Below are 19,031 nucleotides of genomic sequence, written 5' to 3'. Positions count from 1 at the left end.
ACTGATCTTTATCAAGAGGAAACATGATAATGCATAACTTATTTATGATGTTCTCTTTGTCATTTTTTAGCCAACAGCATCACAGCAGGAGACGTTGTGGTGACAGAGCAGCAGAACTCGACCACACACCCGGGACCGACTGCCACTCCGGGCTTGTTTTCCAGCAGCCCAGCTCCTCTGCAAACACCAGGCGTGTCCAGTCTGTGTCACAACCACACCTCCGCCTTGAAAAAACCAACCTGACTGCAGCCGGCAGCTCTGGCTCATTTCCAAACTCACACGCACACAGGAATTCCTCTGCTGGGAACGCTGCATAAAGCTACGTTTACGGTAAAAGGCAGCTGATGTTTCGGTGTCAAAGCTGCAGAAATAGGAAACGAGAGACGAGATCGTCTCTCAACTATGATCAGGCTCCAGAGAAGGTAATATTTAAATGTTTTCAGGCGAAGAGGCAAAACTGTGATTGTGGTTAGGGTTTTGGGAGTAAATGTTGAAAATAAGGAAACCAGCAGAGTCAGGAGCGAACTCATCAGGTCGAGCCAGACTCCTGAACGCCCCTCTCAGGTTTCATACATCACTGCTTCCTTCTGCCGAGTCCATCCTGGAGCTCAGGAGGGCGGAAGCAGCACGACAGGCCCATTAGAGCTCATCGCCATCACACTCAGGAGACGAGCCAATCAGTCTCAGTGGATCAACATCCCAGAGTCTGCAGCTGTAACGACCCGAAGACACTGAATCCGAGCCGGGATTAGATCCTTCCCGTCTGGTATCACCCTGGCGGTTCTTTATGGTGTTGCTGAAACGTTTATTTTGCAATAATATTTCTCCATCATGCAGACTGTGAACCTACAAGCGAGTAAACCTGCTGATTAAGAGCATGAACATGGCGCTTAACTCAAAGTGGACAGCAAAAATAAGAGAAGGAGAGTTTTTGGGATGTTTTCTTTTACAATCTACACAATCTGTTCAGAAATGTGGACTGTTCAGTTTTTTATAAACATTTATATTTGACCTGATAACTCAGGTTTTGTTTCAATGAGTGAATTCTTAACGGTTTGCAAACAGAAAAAGAATGTGTGTATGAAGTTAAAGTTTAGATTTTGGCATGTTTAATTTTAGCAAGTGATTCATTCTGACTTCTTTTGGAATAACTGTTGCAAATATTAATTTTTTTTTGGGATCTACATGTATGCAACCAATCTCTTTATTTTGACTGAGAAATATCCAGGTTTAGTTTTGAAAAAAAAAAAAAAAAAAAAAAAAGGATGCACATTTTTACATATTTTATATTGGTCTGAAAAATGTACTGCGACTGGAGAGTTAACTGAATGACCGGTGCCTGAAGGCCAGGCCTGCTGCCTTTGTGCTTTCGACGACCATAAAGTGAATAAATAGAACACTTAGTACTTTTAAATTAAGGAATCTTTGCACATTTACTTTCCAGCTGATACAATATGAGCAAGGCCAGTCTGGAGTAAAACAGCGGAGCTGTCAGTTCCAATCAGACACCAGCAAACAACATTCACTTTAGTGACATGCTGTTTTCAGCTTTAAGAGCAGATTTCCAGGGTCGTTAACGGCGCCTATTGTTTTAAACTTCTCATTTATGATGATATGTGCAGGAAAACTACAAAATGAAACCAGAAAGCTGGGTGTAAACATTAACCATCTGCTGGGTGGATTGGGGAAGTGAGTACATACCGACGACATACCTGAAAAATGTCGCAGAAATAAACTTGTTTGTGTTGAGTTTTCAGCTGAAATATGTAGTTTAGCTCGCAGACACTGAACTCATGTTGCGACATGTGGATAAAGATATGTCTGGAGTTGATTTTTAAAGTGAAATAATGTGAGTGTGGAGATATTTAGGCTGTGAGAGACTAACAGCAGTAACTCGATCCACTGCTGTCCCTGTCATTTAGCAGCGGGCCTGTCCAGCCCTCACGGATCAACTGTTTAAAGGATTTTAACACCTTTTACACTCACAAACACACACAAACACACAGACTAACACACACTGGCTGCTCGTCGTTATATTAAAACCGTGTGTGTGCGTCCAGCAAACTGTTTACAGCTAAGCTAGAGGCTAGCTGGGCTAAGCTAACAGTTACCTTGGCTGGCGGGGTCCATGGCGTCGCTCTCAAACTGCTCCTCTGGCTTCAAACACCGAGTTAAACTCCTCCGGAGTGGAACGGCGACAGCGGGCTCTGTGTTCCGGTCAGTGGCAGGCTCCCTGTCGGAGAAAAGTCGTCGACAGCCGCGGAACGAGCTCTCAAACAAGCCAGCTCAGCTGCAAGTGCTCCGTGAAGCTAACGCGGCTAAAGGCTACCTCTACCGGAAAAGGATTTCACAATAAAGCTCCGCGGGGGAAGAGCTTATTACATTTATATTCCAAAGCAAAAGAGAGAACACCAAGAACTAGAAACAAGATTTAACAACAATGAAATATAAAAAAATATACATCAAGCAGCGGCTTACAATATTTTAGTATGGCTTCAATCACTTTTATTTGGAAGGTAAAGTCTCCCGGCAGGAAGTGACTTTTCTTCGCATTTACTCTGGTATTTCTGGAAGTCTTCGTCCGGTGTCATCGAATGACGTCACAGACACTGTTAATAATAATAATAATAATAATAATAATAATAATAATAATAATATAATAATATCATCAAAATTTTGGGATGATTTCAACAATGTGAAAATTACAATAAAAGTTATATTTCTTACTAAACTCTCAGATTAATACTTAGCAGTTTTATTTTATACATCTTTGACATATCAATACATTTTCATGAGCTTACAGAAACAATAGATGAAATTGCGCTGATGTTTTTTTAATAACAATTCCAGCTTTTCTGTCCAGATGTCTTCTGCTTGTGCCCATCACTGCGAAAGGGAGGAGGGCGGGGTATTTTAATATTGTAAAGTCACTTATTTTAGAGTGAAAAAAGGAAAAGGTAAAAATTTACATAAAAAAGATCAATCCTGATTGAGACAGATACGTCTCAATGTTTTGAAGAACAATATATACACTTAACAAAATGGCACAGACTGGGTTCTGCTCTTCTTCTCATGTTTTCTGTTCGATTTATGTGCAGCAGTTTTTTTCAGCTGTGCTACTGAAATAAAGTTGACTAAATGTATGCATGTGACCTCGAAAGAAAAACAAACAAACAAACTGCACTTTTCAGTGATCAAAATCAGTTTTATTTCATTCAAAGATCCGGCGGACAAAACGTGAGCACACATAAACTCATAGAAAGTTACAAAACTAAACACTGCACATTTTCCCACTCTTTCAGACATAAACGGATCCCACTGAGTTTAAACCAAAGGAAAAAACAAACAAACAGATATTCATCAGCACGTTAAACCTCAGCGGGTATCATTGATTAAATCTTCCTGTTTTCCTCCTGCTACAGCTACCAGAGAGGCAGAGCAGGGGATTCCACGTACCGCTCATTCATTCAGGAAGGCACACAGATGTGCGCTGATGTTTAAACTTCACAGGCTGGGCCAGGGGTCTGCAACCTGCGGCTCTGGGGCCACATGTGGTTCTTTAGTTCCTCTGTAGCAGCTCCATGCAGCTTTCACAATGTGGAACGTGAAAAAACATTTAAGTTATTTGTTCTATAGTGACACTCCACTGTACTATTCAAAATGATTAGTCACTCCTGGTTCAAAAAAGGTACAAGCAAAATTGGGAAATTGCTGATATTACAAGAAACCCTGGGCGAGGCTAACGCCATGTCTCTCACTGAAGTCAGATAAGTTACATCTTAAACATCTCAGACAATTTAAACATCAGTCCAACTCTCAGCTTTCAGAGAATCCACATTTCCTCACTGGGAAGTTCCCAGTTTGACAGAGTCCAGTTCAGCCTAAACACAGGTTCTACCGCACAGTGAAGGTGAAGGTGTCTTCAGCATGATACAAATCACTCATTCAAATGTAAAAAAGAAGTCAGTCCACGTCACCCACTGCTACCTGCAGTAACAGAACATTGTAAACTTTCTAACACAAGAACAAACTTGTTTCCTTCCTCCCATCTGAAACAAAGTGCGCCTCCTTCTCTGCTCCAGGAAACCAATCATCTAACCTGACTCCGTCTCTTCAGCTCTGCAACACAAGTTTACACCCCGACCGAGTCGAATATAGAAGCAGCCGGAGGAGGAGGAGGCGATAATAGGATGAGGTGTCAAGTTTGCTCCCATCAAAACGTCCCTCAGATGACCAACGTCAGGTCAGAGCAGCTGTCCGGAGAGACAGGTTCAGGCTCTGATGCTGTCAAAAGGTCAGACTCTCCTTCATACCTCCACCACTGCGAATACTAAAGGGGAGGAAGAGCCTGGGACTGACGCTGACGAAGCGTCACCTCCCGAAGTAGCGGCTTGACTTACATTTCACACAGTCTGCTTGAAAGGCGCCGTGATATTTTACCCGACTGTAAATACATGAAATATTCACCAAATTCACTGAAGTGGGTCTTGTAATTCCACCTTGGACCACCAGATGGTGCATCGAGTCACTAAAGCAGGGTTCCTGCTCCACCAATACCACCTTTCTGTTTACCAGCTAAAACAGAAACAGGAAAAACTCATAAATCAAGGCTAACGACAGGCTGGGAACTAGGAACCTCACTCAACGCTGCCACCTGGAGTCCAGCAGAGGTACGACCCACATTTACCACAGTGAGGCGTGTGGACAAACAGCAAAGCCTCCCAACGAAGTGAGGAGCAGCAGAGATCGCTCCTCATCTCCTGCTGCTGCTCGCTCTTCTGGAGCAGACCCCCGGCCGAGGAAGAGGAGGAGGAGGAGGAGCCAGCAGGACTCCTCGTCTCAGTCTTCACCTGCAGCAAGAGGGGAGGTTTTTAATGGACGGCAAGGAGTCACTGAAAAGGAGAAATGTCATCGGAAAACCCATTTCAGCTCAGTTCCACTTGATCTGGAGCTTTAAACTGTCAGCAAAAATCTTTTACACAACAAACAGAGATTTGCTGCTGCCTGAGAGCCAGGACGTACAAATACATCCCAAATTGTTCATATTTATGTACTTTTTACTAGATCTGTTACAAACTAAAGACGGTATTACTTTGAAATCCTCTCTGTTTGATTTTCATTTTTATAAAAATCCCTTCTGAGAAATGAGAATTTTTCCACATTGTTTTCCAATCTCAGCGTCTCACCTGAAGAATGACCCGTTTTGGTTTAACATGGAAACAAAATATCCAGAGTTCTGCGTTTCCCTCTCATTATATGTCTGGTTTATCAAATATTCTACAGAATTATAACACATTTGATAAAATGACAAACGCTTATTTGATGAATTATGATGGTGGACTTGATAACAATGATTTTTTTCAAACATTACCATTGTTTATTTATTTTTTTAGAATGGAATAGTGACCAAGTCTTCTATTTTTTCAATAAATTCCACTCATTTGATTGATTTTTCAATTTAGATTCTGAGCTGTAATGACAACGTTTGACCGCCAGATGTCAGCAGAGGCAAAAGTAAAGAGGCTGCAATCAGTCTGGATTTGGAATAAAATAATGACACCGGTTTCTACCGCCTCATTGGTCCCTCAGAGGGACGGGGGAGTGTCCCGTACCTGAGGGCGGCGAGAGGACAGCGCCCCCTGCTGCCGCTACGTACAGATGAAGCAGCCGATGGAGGCCCACACCCTCTGCAGGATGAGCAGGAAGGCCAGCAGGTAGAAGATGAGCGTGACGGCCTGGAGAAGACGGAGAGACGGACAGGAAGTGGAGGATGAAGACAGACGGCAAAGTGGTGGTTGAGGAGGAGAGACGGATGAGGAGGGAGGGAGACAGAAACACAGAGATGATGCTGCTGCTGCTGCGGGAAGAACACGTAAAAAGACCGAAGGAGGACGAGGAGCGGCGGGTTTTCATCCTCCGCCTCAACTCAACGAGAACAAGCCGGAGAAGGAGGGAAGGCGGAGGCCCGAGCTGCTGGGGGCGCCAGCGAGCGACGCTCAGACAGAGGACAGCAGAAGAAGACAGCGTGGCAGCAGAGCGCCAGCAGCAGGAGGCGGAGCGAGCGACAGCCTGGCCCGGGATGAGGATGAGGATGGTGGTGATGATGGCGGCGGCGGTGAAGAAGGTTAGGCACTGACCTTGGGGGAGACATGGGAGGTCACCGTCTCTCCACTGTCTGCCACCTTTGCCTCCATGTTTGTAGTAAAGTCGTCCACCGCCTCCTCCACCACCTCCTGCTCCTCCTCCACCTCCTGCTCCTCCTCCACTGCCTCCCCCTCCCCCACCCCCTGATCCTCCTCCCCCTCAGTCACCGCAGCTCCAGAGGAAGCAGGCTCCATCTCAGCGCCGTGCACTGGGGGTTCCGGCTGAGTGGATCTGCCCTCGGAGAGGCTCGGGGGTGGAGGTGGAGGTGGAGGCATGTAAGGTTCCGGGTGGAGCAGAGTGGACAGAGGGAGCTGGAGGTGCAGGAGGAGGACGGACCTACGTGACTCTTCAGGCTGGACCTGAGGATCCTGGTGTTTCTCCTGAGCTCCGCCTGGCTTCAGAGGAGAACCATCGTCCTGCTGTGGAGGAACCTCCGTCTCTACAGGAGGAACCTTTGTCTCTACAGGAGGAACCTCCGTCTCTACAGGAGGAACCTTTGTCTCTACGGGAGGAACCTCCGTCTCTACAGGAGGAACCTCCGTCTCTACAGGAGGAACCTTTGTCTCTACAGGAGGAACCTTCGTCTCTACAGGAGGAACCTTTGTCTGTACAGGAGGAACCTTTTTCTCTACAGGAGGAACCTTTTTCTCTACAGGAGGAACCTCCGTCTCTACAGGAGGAACCTTTGTCTCTACAGGAGGAACCTTTTTCTCTACAGGAGGAACCTTTTTCTCTACAGGAGGAACCTTCGTCTCTACAGGAGGAACCTTCGTCTCTACAGGAGGAACCTTTGTCTCTACAGGAGGAACCTTTTTCTCTACAGGAGGAACCTTTTTCTCTACAGGAGGAACCTCCGTCTCTACAGGAGGAACCTTCGTCTCTACAGGAGGAACCTTTTTCTCTACAGGAGGAACCTTTTTCTCTACAGGAGGAACCTCCGTCTCTACAGGAGGAACCTTTGTCTGTACAGGAGGAACCTTTTTCTCTACAGGAGGAACCTTTTTCTCTACAGGAGGAACCTCCGTCTCTACAGGAGGAACCTTCGTCTCTACAGGAGGAACCTTTTTCTCTACAGGAGGAACCTTTTTCTCTACAGGAGGAACCTTTGTCTCTACAGGAGGAACCTTTGTCTCTACAGGAGGAACCTTCGTCTCTACAGGAGGAACCTTCGTCTCTACAGGAGGAACCTTTTTCTCTACAGGAGGAACCTTTTTCTCTACAGGAGGAACCTTTGTCTCTACAGGAGGAACCTTTGTCTCTACAGGAGGAACCTCCGTCTCTACAGGAGGAACCTCCGTCTCTACAGGAGGAACCTTTGTCTCTACAGGAGGAACCTTTGTCTCTACAGGAGGAACCTTCGTCTCTACAGGAGGAACCTTTGTCTCTACAGGAGGAACCTTTGTCTCTACAGGAGGAACCTTTGTCTCTACAGGAGGAACCTTTGTCTCTACAGGAGGAACCTTCGTCTCTACAGGAGGAACCTCCGTCTCTACAGGAGGAACCTCCGTCTCTACAGGAGGAACCTTTTTCTCTACAGGAGGAACCTTTTTCTCTACAGGAGGAACCTCCGTCTCTACAGGAGGAACCTTTGTCTCTACAGGAGGAACCTTTTTCTCTACAGGAGGAACCTTTTTCTCTACAGGAGGAACCTCCGTCTCTACAGGAGGAACCTTTGTCTCTACAGGAGGAACCTTTTTCTCTACAGGAGGAACCTTTTTCTCTACAGGAGGAACTTTTGTCTCTACAGGAGGAATTTTTGTCTCTACAGGAGGAACCTTTGTCTCTACAGGAGGAACCTCTGTCTGCTCTATGAGGAGAACCTGTGCTGGATTTCCCTCAGCAGGGAGTCTGGAGCGGCTGACCGGTCTGGAGCGGTTCTGGTAGGAACCTGGACTGTTTCTGTCCTCCAGCTGCTTCCCTGCTGCTGCCTGGCTGCTCTGACATGTGGAGGAAGACGGTTAACCAATGACAGAGAACACACACACACACACACACACACACACACGTGCAATTTCAGCATGATCATGACTCAGTTGACTCAGTTAAACCTAGAAATGATGTTTTCCGGTGGACTCATTTCTACATTTGTGATCAGAAACCCAGATCAGCTGAGCTGACCATCGCAGAACGCTGGTGACACACATACAGTACACCGCTCCATCGTCTCAAAGGAACCACTGTGAGAGTTTTAACGGCCCTTTAGGAACGATTCCTGTGAGAATCAGGAAGGTTAGAAGACAGACGAGGGGCTGAAGTGTCAGAAAACTGGCAGAATTCCTGATTCTTCCACACATTTACCAAACCATGGCTCCATCTCTGAGCAGCAGTGTTTCTGCAGTGAAACCTGATCTGGGCTGTGACTGAGGAGGTTAAAGGTCACATGCAGCTGGCTGTGAGAGGGTGTGTTCTGGTACCTGCTGAGTGCTCATCCCGTCCTGCTCCTCACACAGGTTCCCTTCTTTAACGGTCTCTGGAGCGGCGCACCTGTCCTCCTCCTGCTCCTGCTCCTCCTCCTGCTCTTTAGGCCCCCCGGGTCTCACGGTGCTCCAGGTCTGCACTTCGGTCTCCGGCAGCGTAGCGTCTTCAGCAGCGTCCACAGAGTCCCCGATTGGTCCTGGACCAGCTGGAGGGATCTGGACCGGTTCCCCCGGAGGCCGGATCCGCTCTGAGCCGGGTTCTACGGAGCTCTGCACCGGAACCGCCTCGCTCTGTGTCTGTTCTGCGTGGTTCTGGATCAGAGCTTCTCTGGGTTTCTCTGGTTCTGGGTCCACCTCTGGTTCTTCAGGAACATTCTCTGCAGTGAAAATAAAACCTGTTTTTAATTTAACCAGAAAACTCTGCTGTTCACATCGCGTGTGTTTACACAGGACTTTTTATTCCTCTATAAATCTGAATAAACCCTAATTCTGCTCTGAATAGATCTTCTAAACGCCTGAAAACTTATGCAGAATTAAGTATAGATCCGAACAGAAGGCGGTTTATTCTTCTCTGGAAGCGGAATTATCTGCTAATTAGACGTCATTCTGCTCGTTCTGCGCATGCTCCGTCGTGATGACACAATTTTCCAAGATGGCGGCCGGCAGTCCGCGTCTCCACTGGTATGGAGATGAGTTATTTAACGGCAGTTTTAGAAGAATTGGATAAAATGAAAGCGGATAAAATAACAACGTGGACATTTCCAAAGCCGCAGCATCAAAGTTAATCCAGTAAAAAAGACAAGAAAAACGATGTTTACTTCCGGGAGACGTTATACGTCACGGCCGAACCGTCCAATCAGAACGCTGCACAGACCCCGGCGTGAGAGAGGAGTTAATCCTTCGTTTTTCCCATGAAAACACCAAGATCATGAATATAATTCTGAATTACTTAATTCTGAATAAACCAATTTCGAATTAAAAACACCCTGTAACCACACTCAGTGAGATGAAAACAGAATTTTAAAACAGAAAGTGTCCTCTGGTTTCCCTCGGTTCCATGGATTCTGAGCTGATTAACCTTTAAAGCAGAACTATGCAAGATTTGCTTTAGCGCTCCCCCTACTGGTCTCCTGTGAAAGCTCACTGTCGTAAACGTTCTCCGCATCACCCACTCCCGTTTCCTTTTTTCCGCTCGTCAGACAAAGTTTTTTTTCTGTCTTTTTGGTTCGGCCATCCGTGAGCACCTCAGGGTGGCGTTGCTAACGCTAGCGAGGGTTTCATGTTTGTTTTACGCGCTTTTGTTAAATATTCTGCAGCGACGGTTCCTCACGCTGCCCGGGAACTTCCTCTGGTTGCTCCCTCTGTCGTAGACATGCCTGCTTCGCACAATCAAACTTATTGGAAAACAAACACACTCTGAGAGCTACCGCTTTCAGCTCAGTGCAGCGAACTCACTCGGGGTCTCGAGCTCACTTCTACAAGAGGAGGTGCCACTCCTCTTTATTTTTCAGTTACCAAACAGAAATTAGAACCATTCAACACATCATGCAAAGATCGTCTATTGCAACACAATGGCCCAGTTTACATGGGTTTTTTTCAATCCAATTGTAAACAATCGTATTAAACGGAGTGTATTCATGTAGTGATCCACGATGAATCCTCGTTTACAAGGACCCTGGGTGAAGCGGATGCGTCCTGTGACATGCGCACAAAGTCTCACGAGGAACTTTCAGGTTTTTAGCTCCCCAGCAGCAGTCCTCAGCGCCGAGCAGAGTTTTTATCTGCTAATATCTGCTCAAATAATGTCCCAAAAGTCCATGATACGCTGATGAAGGAGCGGCTGCTCCCCTGGCTGCAGCACCGCTGTGTCGAGCGCCACGTCTCGGTGTGAGCTCTGGTCGCATGCCGATGTTTCAAATTAACTGGTGCCCATGTTAACTTGTGACCAATACATGACTGAAACATGTAGTCATTCTGGCGAACGTCGGTTATCGACAGTTACAGTGAGTGTATACGTTTAAAGTCATTTGTGAGTTTTACTTTAACAACTGCTGTAATCAGCCTGTGTTTACACAGGCCTCCGCCGTCATTCGTTAACAAGGGAACCAGTTAATCCATAACACAGACCGGCGATTGCTTGTATTCTGCTATAGAGCTCTTCATACAACTCGCTATTGCGCGATTTGGTTCCATCTCGCCTCACCAATGTTTTTTCTGTCGGGGTTTTTCACTAAAAAAGCGATTTTTTTCAACCACCTGTGCTGCTTCCCGTTTACTAGCATGTCACACGTCACTACCTATGAGGGAACGCATGCGCAGAACAAACACTCCCCCAGTTCAATCCGCTCCGCTGTCAGGCTCGTTAAGGGACACAGAGCGGATTGTCGATCAGCGTAGACCACCTCCTACAATTGGCTCCAAATTACAATCCACTCTGAGTGAAGCGGATCCACTCGGTCGTTTATATGACACATTTTACAATCCGATCCATGTACAATCCGCTTATACATGGTCCATGTAAACGTGCCTACTGACAGATCTTGCACTCCAACAGCTTTTATAATTGTAATCCCGTTTGAGTGCCGTAAAGCAGGTTTGTTCTCGCGAGATGTAGTCGGGCAGCTCCTCTGAAATTGCAAGCTCTGTTTTCAGGACCCAGACCCCGGGGGGGAGTGAAGGGACAGGCGAATCACCGTGACAAGTCTTTGTTTACCCCCACAGGGATTCTGAAACACATTTATTGAGGTAAAAAAGTTGCAAAGTTCTGCTTTAAAAGGCAGCGGTTCTCCGTGCGCCGCTCCTCTCACCTGTCAGGAACTGGATGCTCCTCAGAGCTTTCTCCTGCCGGCTGAAGTTCAGCCTGTAGCGCCTCAGGTTCTCATAGCCGGCGTCCAGCGGCTCGTATTCACAGGCAGCGCCGGCCGTTCGCACTCTGAGCAGAGACAGCGAGGAGGCGAAGCTACCAACGGCTCCAAAAACCACAAAACACACCGGACACACGGCAGGGAGGCCGAAGTCATACGACTTTTACTCACTTTTCAATGAGTTCTCTTGAATTCTGAGGTTTGAGGAGAATAAGAGCAGGAGTTTAGATTTCAGCACAAAAAGGCAGCCAAAAGAAACACATAGGAAAACATGATAAAAAGACTTAAAGCTCGTGTCCGGAGTTTCCGTTCGTTTCCAATGTATGTATCATTTTATAACAGAGCTTAAATGTGTTAATCTGGTTCGATACTATAATATGATATTAGCATAAAGCAATATAAAATTGTATTTATGAGCCCTGCCTTCGTCTCATAGACCCCCATGTTATCAGAAGCGCCGGTCAGCGTCAGCCAATAGATTTCGAGCTTCCGCTTTCTCATGCTGCCAGTCAACGTGTGCAGCCAGAGAGCCGCTCGCCCAGCAGAGGAGAGTTAGCTCTGCAGCAGATATATCCACTGTCTGCTCAACATCCACCGTAAACAGCTCAACATGGAGGATGCTGTAGGACTTGGTGGCACTAATTTTCACCCAACGGATAATGCGTGTGCACAATTGAAGGGGCGTGGCTTGGACGCTCATGAAAGCAGAGGGAGGGCGGAGCCTCGAGATGCTGGATTAAAAAAAACTCATACTTTCAAAACTCCTGACACGAGCTTTAAATAACACATTTTCTCCACAAGACACCGATATGCTACATATTCACATAAATACGAATAACAGAACATTATGATTTTCTAATTCAGCTGTTTCAGCCATATTTAGTTACAGTACCAGGATGTTCAGTTCAGTTCAGAAAACTCTGCAGCCTCCCAGTGTGCCCTCACATTTCTGAACCCCTCACTGTAAAATACCTCAAGGCAATGACCCCAAAAGGTCAAATGAAACAGTGTGGCAACAGTTAAAACGGCTGAATATCAAATCAGAGGGTCAGATTTGTGTTGATATCCTCAGTGAGCCGTAATGTTCTCCTCATTTTGAAGGTTTAAACACGTCAAACTGGTCGGGGAAAAGTTGTTTTGTGAATTATTAAGATTAAGATTTTGTCCAGAGAGGTTTCAGACTCCCGCTCAGACTCACCTGAATGAAAGCAGCCGAGTCCGGCTCCTCCATGCTGCTCCTGGCGCTCTCCACCAGCTTGTTGTTGGCCTCCACCCGGTCGCCGTAGCAACGGGCCAGCGCCAGGACGTGGGCCGTCTTCTCGTCCTGCTCGTCGCTGATCTGCTGCGCCATCGCCTTCAGGGTCAAAACAGCTCAATTAGAGCCACACACCCGAACAAAAGGAGGTCCTCCTCCAGCAAACAGGAGTTCTGAGAAACAGTAACTGTTCAGACAGACGCTCATGCTGGAACGTCCAGCTGTGCTGATGGGAGAGACAACCAGTGGCGAGCTCCCGTTTCACTACCAGAGGTAAAAACGTCTCTCTCAGCTTACATGGCCTTTTCTAGAGTTACAGAGCAGCTCATGAGAGAAGAAACGGGAATGACCTCTGACCTTCTGCCTCTCCTGCAGGATGGAAAACATGCGGCTGAACTTGTCACACACGGTTTGTTTCTGAGTCCGACAGTTGTCCTGCAGATGGGAAAGGTGATTGATCTCTCTTTACAGTATGTTACTGCAGGTGAGTGACTGACGCACTAATAATTTACCATAAAGTGAGAACACACACACCTCTATGGTTCTGCAGGTTTCCTCCAGCCCGTCGATCAGCGATTGCACTTTGTTGTTGAACGTCCCCACAGCTCTGAGTTCTTCATTCAACTCATCCTTAGATACAAAAAACGAAAAAAGAAACAGAATTAATGAATAAAATGAATTTCTTAATATAACCAGCACAGCTCAGTTAAACACACTTCATTCAAATTCACTGATTTCTTAACGTTTCTGGTCGTCAGCGCGCTGACAGGAGGAGTTCAGCTGTATCTTACTGGAAACAGCTGCAGCATCTCGCTGTAATCTCACTCCATGGTGCTGAGGTTTCAGTGAGCTTCTGACTTTTGGAAGAGGTGAAAACACTTGCTTCGCTCACCAGGTGAAGAATTAGCATTAGCATTAGCATTCCCAAGGGCTGCTGTTTCCAGTGAGGTGTTACCCTACTGTTAGCATTAGCCACTCATCCACTCCAGTAAACACCAGCTTCCCATTGTAAGAGCTGCCTTTTACTCTGTCACTGACTGAACCCAGCATTAGCATTAGCATTTTCAACGAGCTCCAACAGTGAGGTGTTATTCTTTAGCATTAGCCTGTGTCCTCTCTAGTAAACTTTCCCATTGTAAGAACTGCCTTTTACACCAGCATTAGCATCAGCTAAGTCTTAGATAATGCTAAAGCTGTCACCAGCGATGAGCAGTTTTTACTGAACTCATGTCGACTCACCGATCCTGGACTGACTCGGTCCTCTCAGGACTCGGTCCTCTCAGGACTCGGTCCTCTCAGGACTCGGTCCTCTCAGGAACGTTAGCATTGGCCTGCATTCACTGTGACTGTCATTAGCATTAGCTTTCAGTAAACATTTAGCGTCACCTTGTAGGAGTTTCAGCATCATTCAGAGCTGCTGTCGTTACTGTCTGTGAAACTGAGTTCACTGGCAGCATTAGCATTACACACACACACTCAGAGTGTGTGTGCTACCTTCCTCTGCTGGTAGACGTCGGTGAGCGGCGCCACCTGGCAGGTCTGATGAGCGCCGAACACCTTGCAGAGCGAGCAGGTGGGAACCTGACAGGTGAGACAGTAGATGTTGACCTTCTCGGCCTCGTGGTCCGAACACCTGACCCCAGCAGGAAGTGGAGGAGGAAGGGGGGCGGGGCTAGAGGAGAAGACACCTCCAGATGAAGGCACTGCTCTCTGCAGGCTGGGTTCTGGCGGCCGCCCGCTCTCACCTGGAGGTGCAGCCGCTGACTTCCTGCTTGTAGACGTCGATGATGTTCTCCACCAGCAGGTTCCTCTGGAGGCCGTAGACGCCGTGGCGGTCCAGCACCACCTCGTGTCTGCAGGACGGACAGCGGAAACGGCCGCTGTTCACCATCATGGTGGTCCGGGCCTGGAACAGAGAGGGCTGGACACACACACACACACACACACACACACACACACACACCAGAAAACACAATACTGAAATTCCTGGTGGGGACTGCAGTACATGAAGAGATTGAAGATGTTCAGGAGACACCGAACAATGGAAATATCATAAAGGTGTGTAAAACAACCTCAGAGAGACAAATGCAGAAGAGACACACAGCATCAATAATAAAAACCACTGTAAAAATGACCACAATAAAGAGGAAAAATGTGCCAGACATGAAAATATTCAAAAATATGCAAGAAAATGAAAACCAGACCATCAATATGTACCAGAGACACAAAGAGCTGTTGAAGAGACAGACAATGCACCTTCAAATAAATTCAAATCAATGGAAAAAACACAAAGCATGCCACACAGAGAACACAATGGTGTGCCAAACAGCCGTAAAGGTTTAGAAAATGTCTGACCGACGTGTGAAATAAAGGAAAACTAATGCAAAATGTGTTTTAGAGACACAAAATAACTAAAAACGGACTTCAGATCAACACGAAAAGGCCCACAGTCATACTTCTCTCTGTGTTTGTGGGTCTGTTTGGTAAATGTTGTGTGTTGTTGTCTGTGCTCTGCACCGTGTCCCCGTCCGGACCTGCCAACACCTAGCCAGCTGCATGCTGGGAATTATGAGCAGGATTAGTCCATCTGCACGGCGGCAGATCTGCTTCAGTTACTGGGTAAGAGCAATGTGGGAAACCCCCAGCTGACACACACACACACACACACACACACACACACACACACACACACACACACACACACACACACACACACACCAACCTTTATTTACCCTCCTGCTTTCTAAAAACAGTCTGAACGACAGTGAAGCCCCTCTGACCTTATTCCCATGACGCCACTCGGCTGCAGCGACGCCCTGCAGATCTGACGTTCATCAGATTGGCGTGAAGCGTTAAAGAAAACACACTGAACATGCTAAACATGCTAAACGTGCTAAACGTGCTAAACATGCTAAACATGCTTAGGAGTGCAGCCATAGTCTGAAAACCCCCTGAAGCAGCTAGAGGGCAGCAGAACAGTCACAATGCTTCCATTTCCTGCTGCTCCACAGAGGATTGTTACAATCCTTCAGAACATGACTCCATCAGTGACGGACCCCAGATGACCCCAGATGACCCCGGATGACCCCAGGGAACAAAGACACTAGTGTTTATGTGACTTGGCTAAATTATAGAGCATGTTCCTGCTCTAACATCCAGGTCATAGAGCATCTATAATGCTCTATGTGGGCTGCCGACCACAGCTGGGAAACCAGTGTTTTAGTATATACCTACTGTACATATCAGGAAGTTCAACACAAACAAACAAGCACGAGTTGTTTATTCCTGAGAGTCATCCGAGCAGAGCAGTCCGGAAACCGCCTCTCTCTCTCTGCGTCTGTGATTTATGAGAGTAAATGTTAGAGCAGGATTACTCTCTGTCTTAAAATGAAGCGACGATCCCGTCTTCGTATTTAAAGGTTCACTCACTCATCCTGTACATGCTGTTCTTATTTCATGCTTTAAAGGATAAGTTCAGTTTGAACAGTTTTCACGTTGCTTGTGGATTGAAGTACAACAATATACTCACCCAGAAGGCTTTTCTGATCCAAGCAGTGCTTCGGGAGAAAGTCAGATCCAAAATCGAGCGGCGCACATCCATATACTGTTAGCAGATGATGCTGTGTGTATAGCCGCTCCTAAAACAGCTTTAATCGTCTAAAAACTCATTGGTTTCACCAATATTTCATCACGGTCCGCTCACGCCTCTCCTCCACCACAGCCCGGTGTCGCCAGATATGTCATATATGCAGATATATGTTCAATTTGAATGTACAACCTGGCGTCCACACGTATCTAGACACCGACATCTAGATATCTATGTCTATATGTCTAGGCGGTAGTGTGACGAGAGCTACGGAAGCCGCAGTGTTGTGTGTGTGTTTCATCGACTGCCGATGCTAAATGCTAATACTGCTTTTGCTAAAGAGAAAATCATTCAAAGTTCTCGTCTACAACATCTTCATCCGACAGATATTCATCCATTTTACACTACACCGGGAAAAAAAGCCCCGTGTGTAGCCTCCGGTTGCCCCGGAAACATGGCGCGGCGCCGTAAACAAAGCTTTCAGTTCAGAGGTCAACAAAACAACCAAAACATTTATCTCTGTAATCTGCTTGAAAGAAGTCCAGAGGCCTTCGGCAGCGTGAGAATGTTTACTCCAAGAGCAGGGATCAGAAACATGCGTTAGGAAACACACACACAATAACACAGCGGCTTCGGTAGCTCTCCTCACACTACCCTAGACATATAGACATAGATATCTAGCTGTGATCTAGATATCTGATCTGTGATCTAGATCAGAAAAGCCTTCTGGGTGAATATATTGTTGTACTTCATTCCATAAACAACGTGAAAACTGTTTAAACCGAACTTATCCTTAAAGGAAACACCTGATCGAGTGGATCAGCTGGACGAAACGCTCCCAGCTCCTCTGCAGGGATTGGTTTACTGGCCGAAATCAATATTTCTGTTGCTTTGAGTAAAGGTACATGCTTTTACTTGTTTTGCATGACTTCCATGTGGATAAGAATATATTTTCTCTATTTTATTGTCAATTTCTACATTTTGTTTGTTTTCTTAAGTTGCCTCGCTTGATGTTGTGGAGATTTGCCGTTGGTCTAATTAGCTCTTATCAATAAACATATGTTTTCATGTATTTTATGTTCAAAGTGTGTGTTTGTGAGGTTGTGTTGCAGGGCACTGAGATCACAGATCGTACATTTCTTGAAGATTTTGAGGACGAAGCCGTTCGGCTCGTCTTGGTGCTGATCTCGACAAGAAGCAGGTGAGAAGAGCCCACTCTACATTTAGGCTCGAGTGAGAGGTCAACACCTTAGTGTCAAAGGTCACGAGTGGGTCCACAACGTTGGAGGCAGACTCTCTTAAGTTACTCTCTCATATAACACACGTGCATGTACTACATACACACACACGACACACACACACACACACACACACACACACACACACACACACACACACACGACACACGTGTTCTGCATGGCTGCTGCACTCTGCACAGCGTGGAAACTGAAAAACATTTGATTTGCTGTGGAGAAGAGACTCTGGTCTGCTGACTGGCCAACAGGAAGTGGATCTGCCAACAGGAAGTGGATCTGCAGGAGGACCCCAGTGTTGTTGTTATGCTGCTGAGCTCTCAGTGTCGCTCTGATTCAAACCTCAGGTGAATGATTATGTTAACTTTTCTTTTTGCCATCAAAGGCCTGCGACACACTGAAAGTGGATCGGCGGCCCACTTCTGGGTCGTGACCCAGCAGTTGATCATTCATCCCTGATCTGGACCGGGACCGAGTGACCCTCACATGTGACTCATCACAACAATGGCTCCGAATACAGACGGCGACAGGTGAGATTCCCGCTGCTGCCCTACATGAGCAAACCAGTGAGACATCCACACAGCCCAGTTTAGACACTGATAATCCACCACACACACGCACACACACACACACACACACACACACACACACACACACACACACACACACACACACACACACACACACACACCTGGTAGAGCTCGTTGGCGCACTTCCTGCACAGGTTGTGCTGGCAGGGCAGGATGACCACGGGTTTGTTGAAGATCTCCAGACAGATGGGACACATCAGCTGCTTCTCCAGCGACGCCAGCGCCGCCTCGCGCTCGCCGCCGCCGCCCTGCAGGCGGCTCAGGTCGGCCGACAGAGACATGGCCCGACCTTCAGACTTCACCTCCTGCTGTGAGACGGCCGGAGTCCCAGCCTGAAAGGAACCGTGTTTCAGTCAGAAGACAGATTTATTTGGATTTGTTACGGTGACTGAAATGCAACGCCTGTTTCCATGGAAACGGCAGGAACAGTTTAAATGGTGTAGTTAACATGTTGGGCCACTAGTTGTCTTTATAATGAAACCACACTGCTGCAGAGAACAGGGCACTCTAAACATTAAGGCTGGAGAACTCTGTCCACCTACTGAGCATGTGCAGAACAGCTGCGGCGTTTAAGCGTCATCACGGCGTTTCTGCCGTCCAAACAGACATGGAACATTTTCAAGCTGTTTAATTTCTACCCGTTTCCAAGGTAACACAGTAAGTGTGTTGTTATAAAGTTCCACTTTGGGGGCGTTTCCTTTTTTTTGCGTGTCTGAGCGCCGTCGTCGTGTGAACTAGCCTCGTAAACCAGCCCCGCCCACTCCTCATCCACATTTGGATTTTGGAGCTGGGGGGGGGGGGGGGGGGGGGGGGGGGGGTCTGGGGACGAGGCAGTAGAAAGAGAATGCGTCTCTGCCGTGAAACGGCCCAGCCAGTCAGCGTTGCTGCTTTTTGTTTACAAATTTTTTGGGAGAATTCCGGC

The 19,031-nt window shown here is 46.9% G+C and overlaps 2 protein-coding genes across 7 annotated transcripts in view; both read right to left on the bottom strand.

Annotated features, from left to right (window-relative positions):
- tpd52l2b (tpd52 like 2b) overlaps positions 1 to 2,323 on the bottom strand; it is an 18,342-nt gene extending 16,019 nt beyond the window's left edge. For all 6 annotated transcript variants that reach the window (XM_030118828.1, XM_030118829.1, XM_030118832.1 and 3 more), the window contains exon 1: positions 2,112 to 2,323. In XM_030118828.1, coding sequence (XP_029974688.1) covers positions 2,112 to 2,130 — 19 coding nt within the window. In that variant the 5' untranslated portion in view covers positions 2,131 to 2,323. The remainder of the gene's footprint in view (positions 1 to 2,111) is intronic.
- Positions 2,324 to 3,231: 908 nt separating this feature from the next.
- Positions 3,232 to 18,390, bottom strand: trim101 (tripartite motif containing 101). Its single transcript, XM_030118788.1, has 11 exons — positions 18,211 to 18,390; positions 14,439 to 14,601; positions 14,175 to 14,386; positions 13,215 to 13,310; positions 13,038 to 13,115; positions 12,624 to 12,779; positions 11,597 to 11,619; positions 11,369 to 11,493; positions 8,559 to 8,938; positions 5,613 to 5,735; positions 3,232 to 4,850 (listed from the first exon to the last, which is right to left on the bottom strand). Exons 1-10 carry the CDS (start codon positions 18,388 to 18,390, stop codon positions 5,649 to 5,651), a joined length of 1,500 nt encoding a protein of 499 aa, XP_029974648.1. The 3' UTR covers positions 3,232 to 4,850; positions 5,613 to 5,648.
- Positions 18,391 to 19,031: the final 641 nt, after the last annotated feature.

Source organism: Salarias fasciatus, chromosome 20, assembly GCF_902148845.1.
Source record: "Salarias fasciatus chromosome 20, fSalaFa1.1, whole genome shotgun sequence".
Taxonomy (NCBI): Eukaryota; Metazoa; Chordata; class Actinopteri; order Blenniiformes; family Blenniidae; genus Salarias; species Salarias fasciatus.
This window is presented reverse-complemented; position numbering and strand designations above follow the sequence as displayed.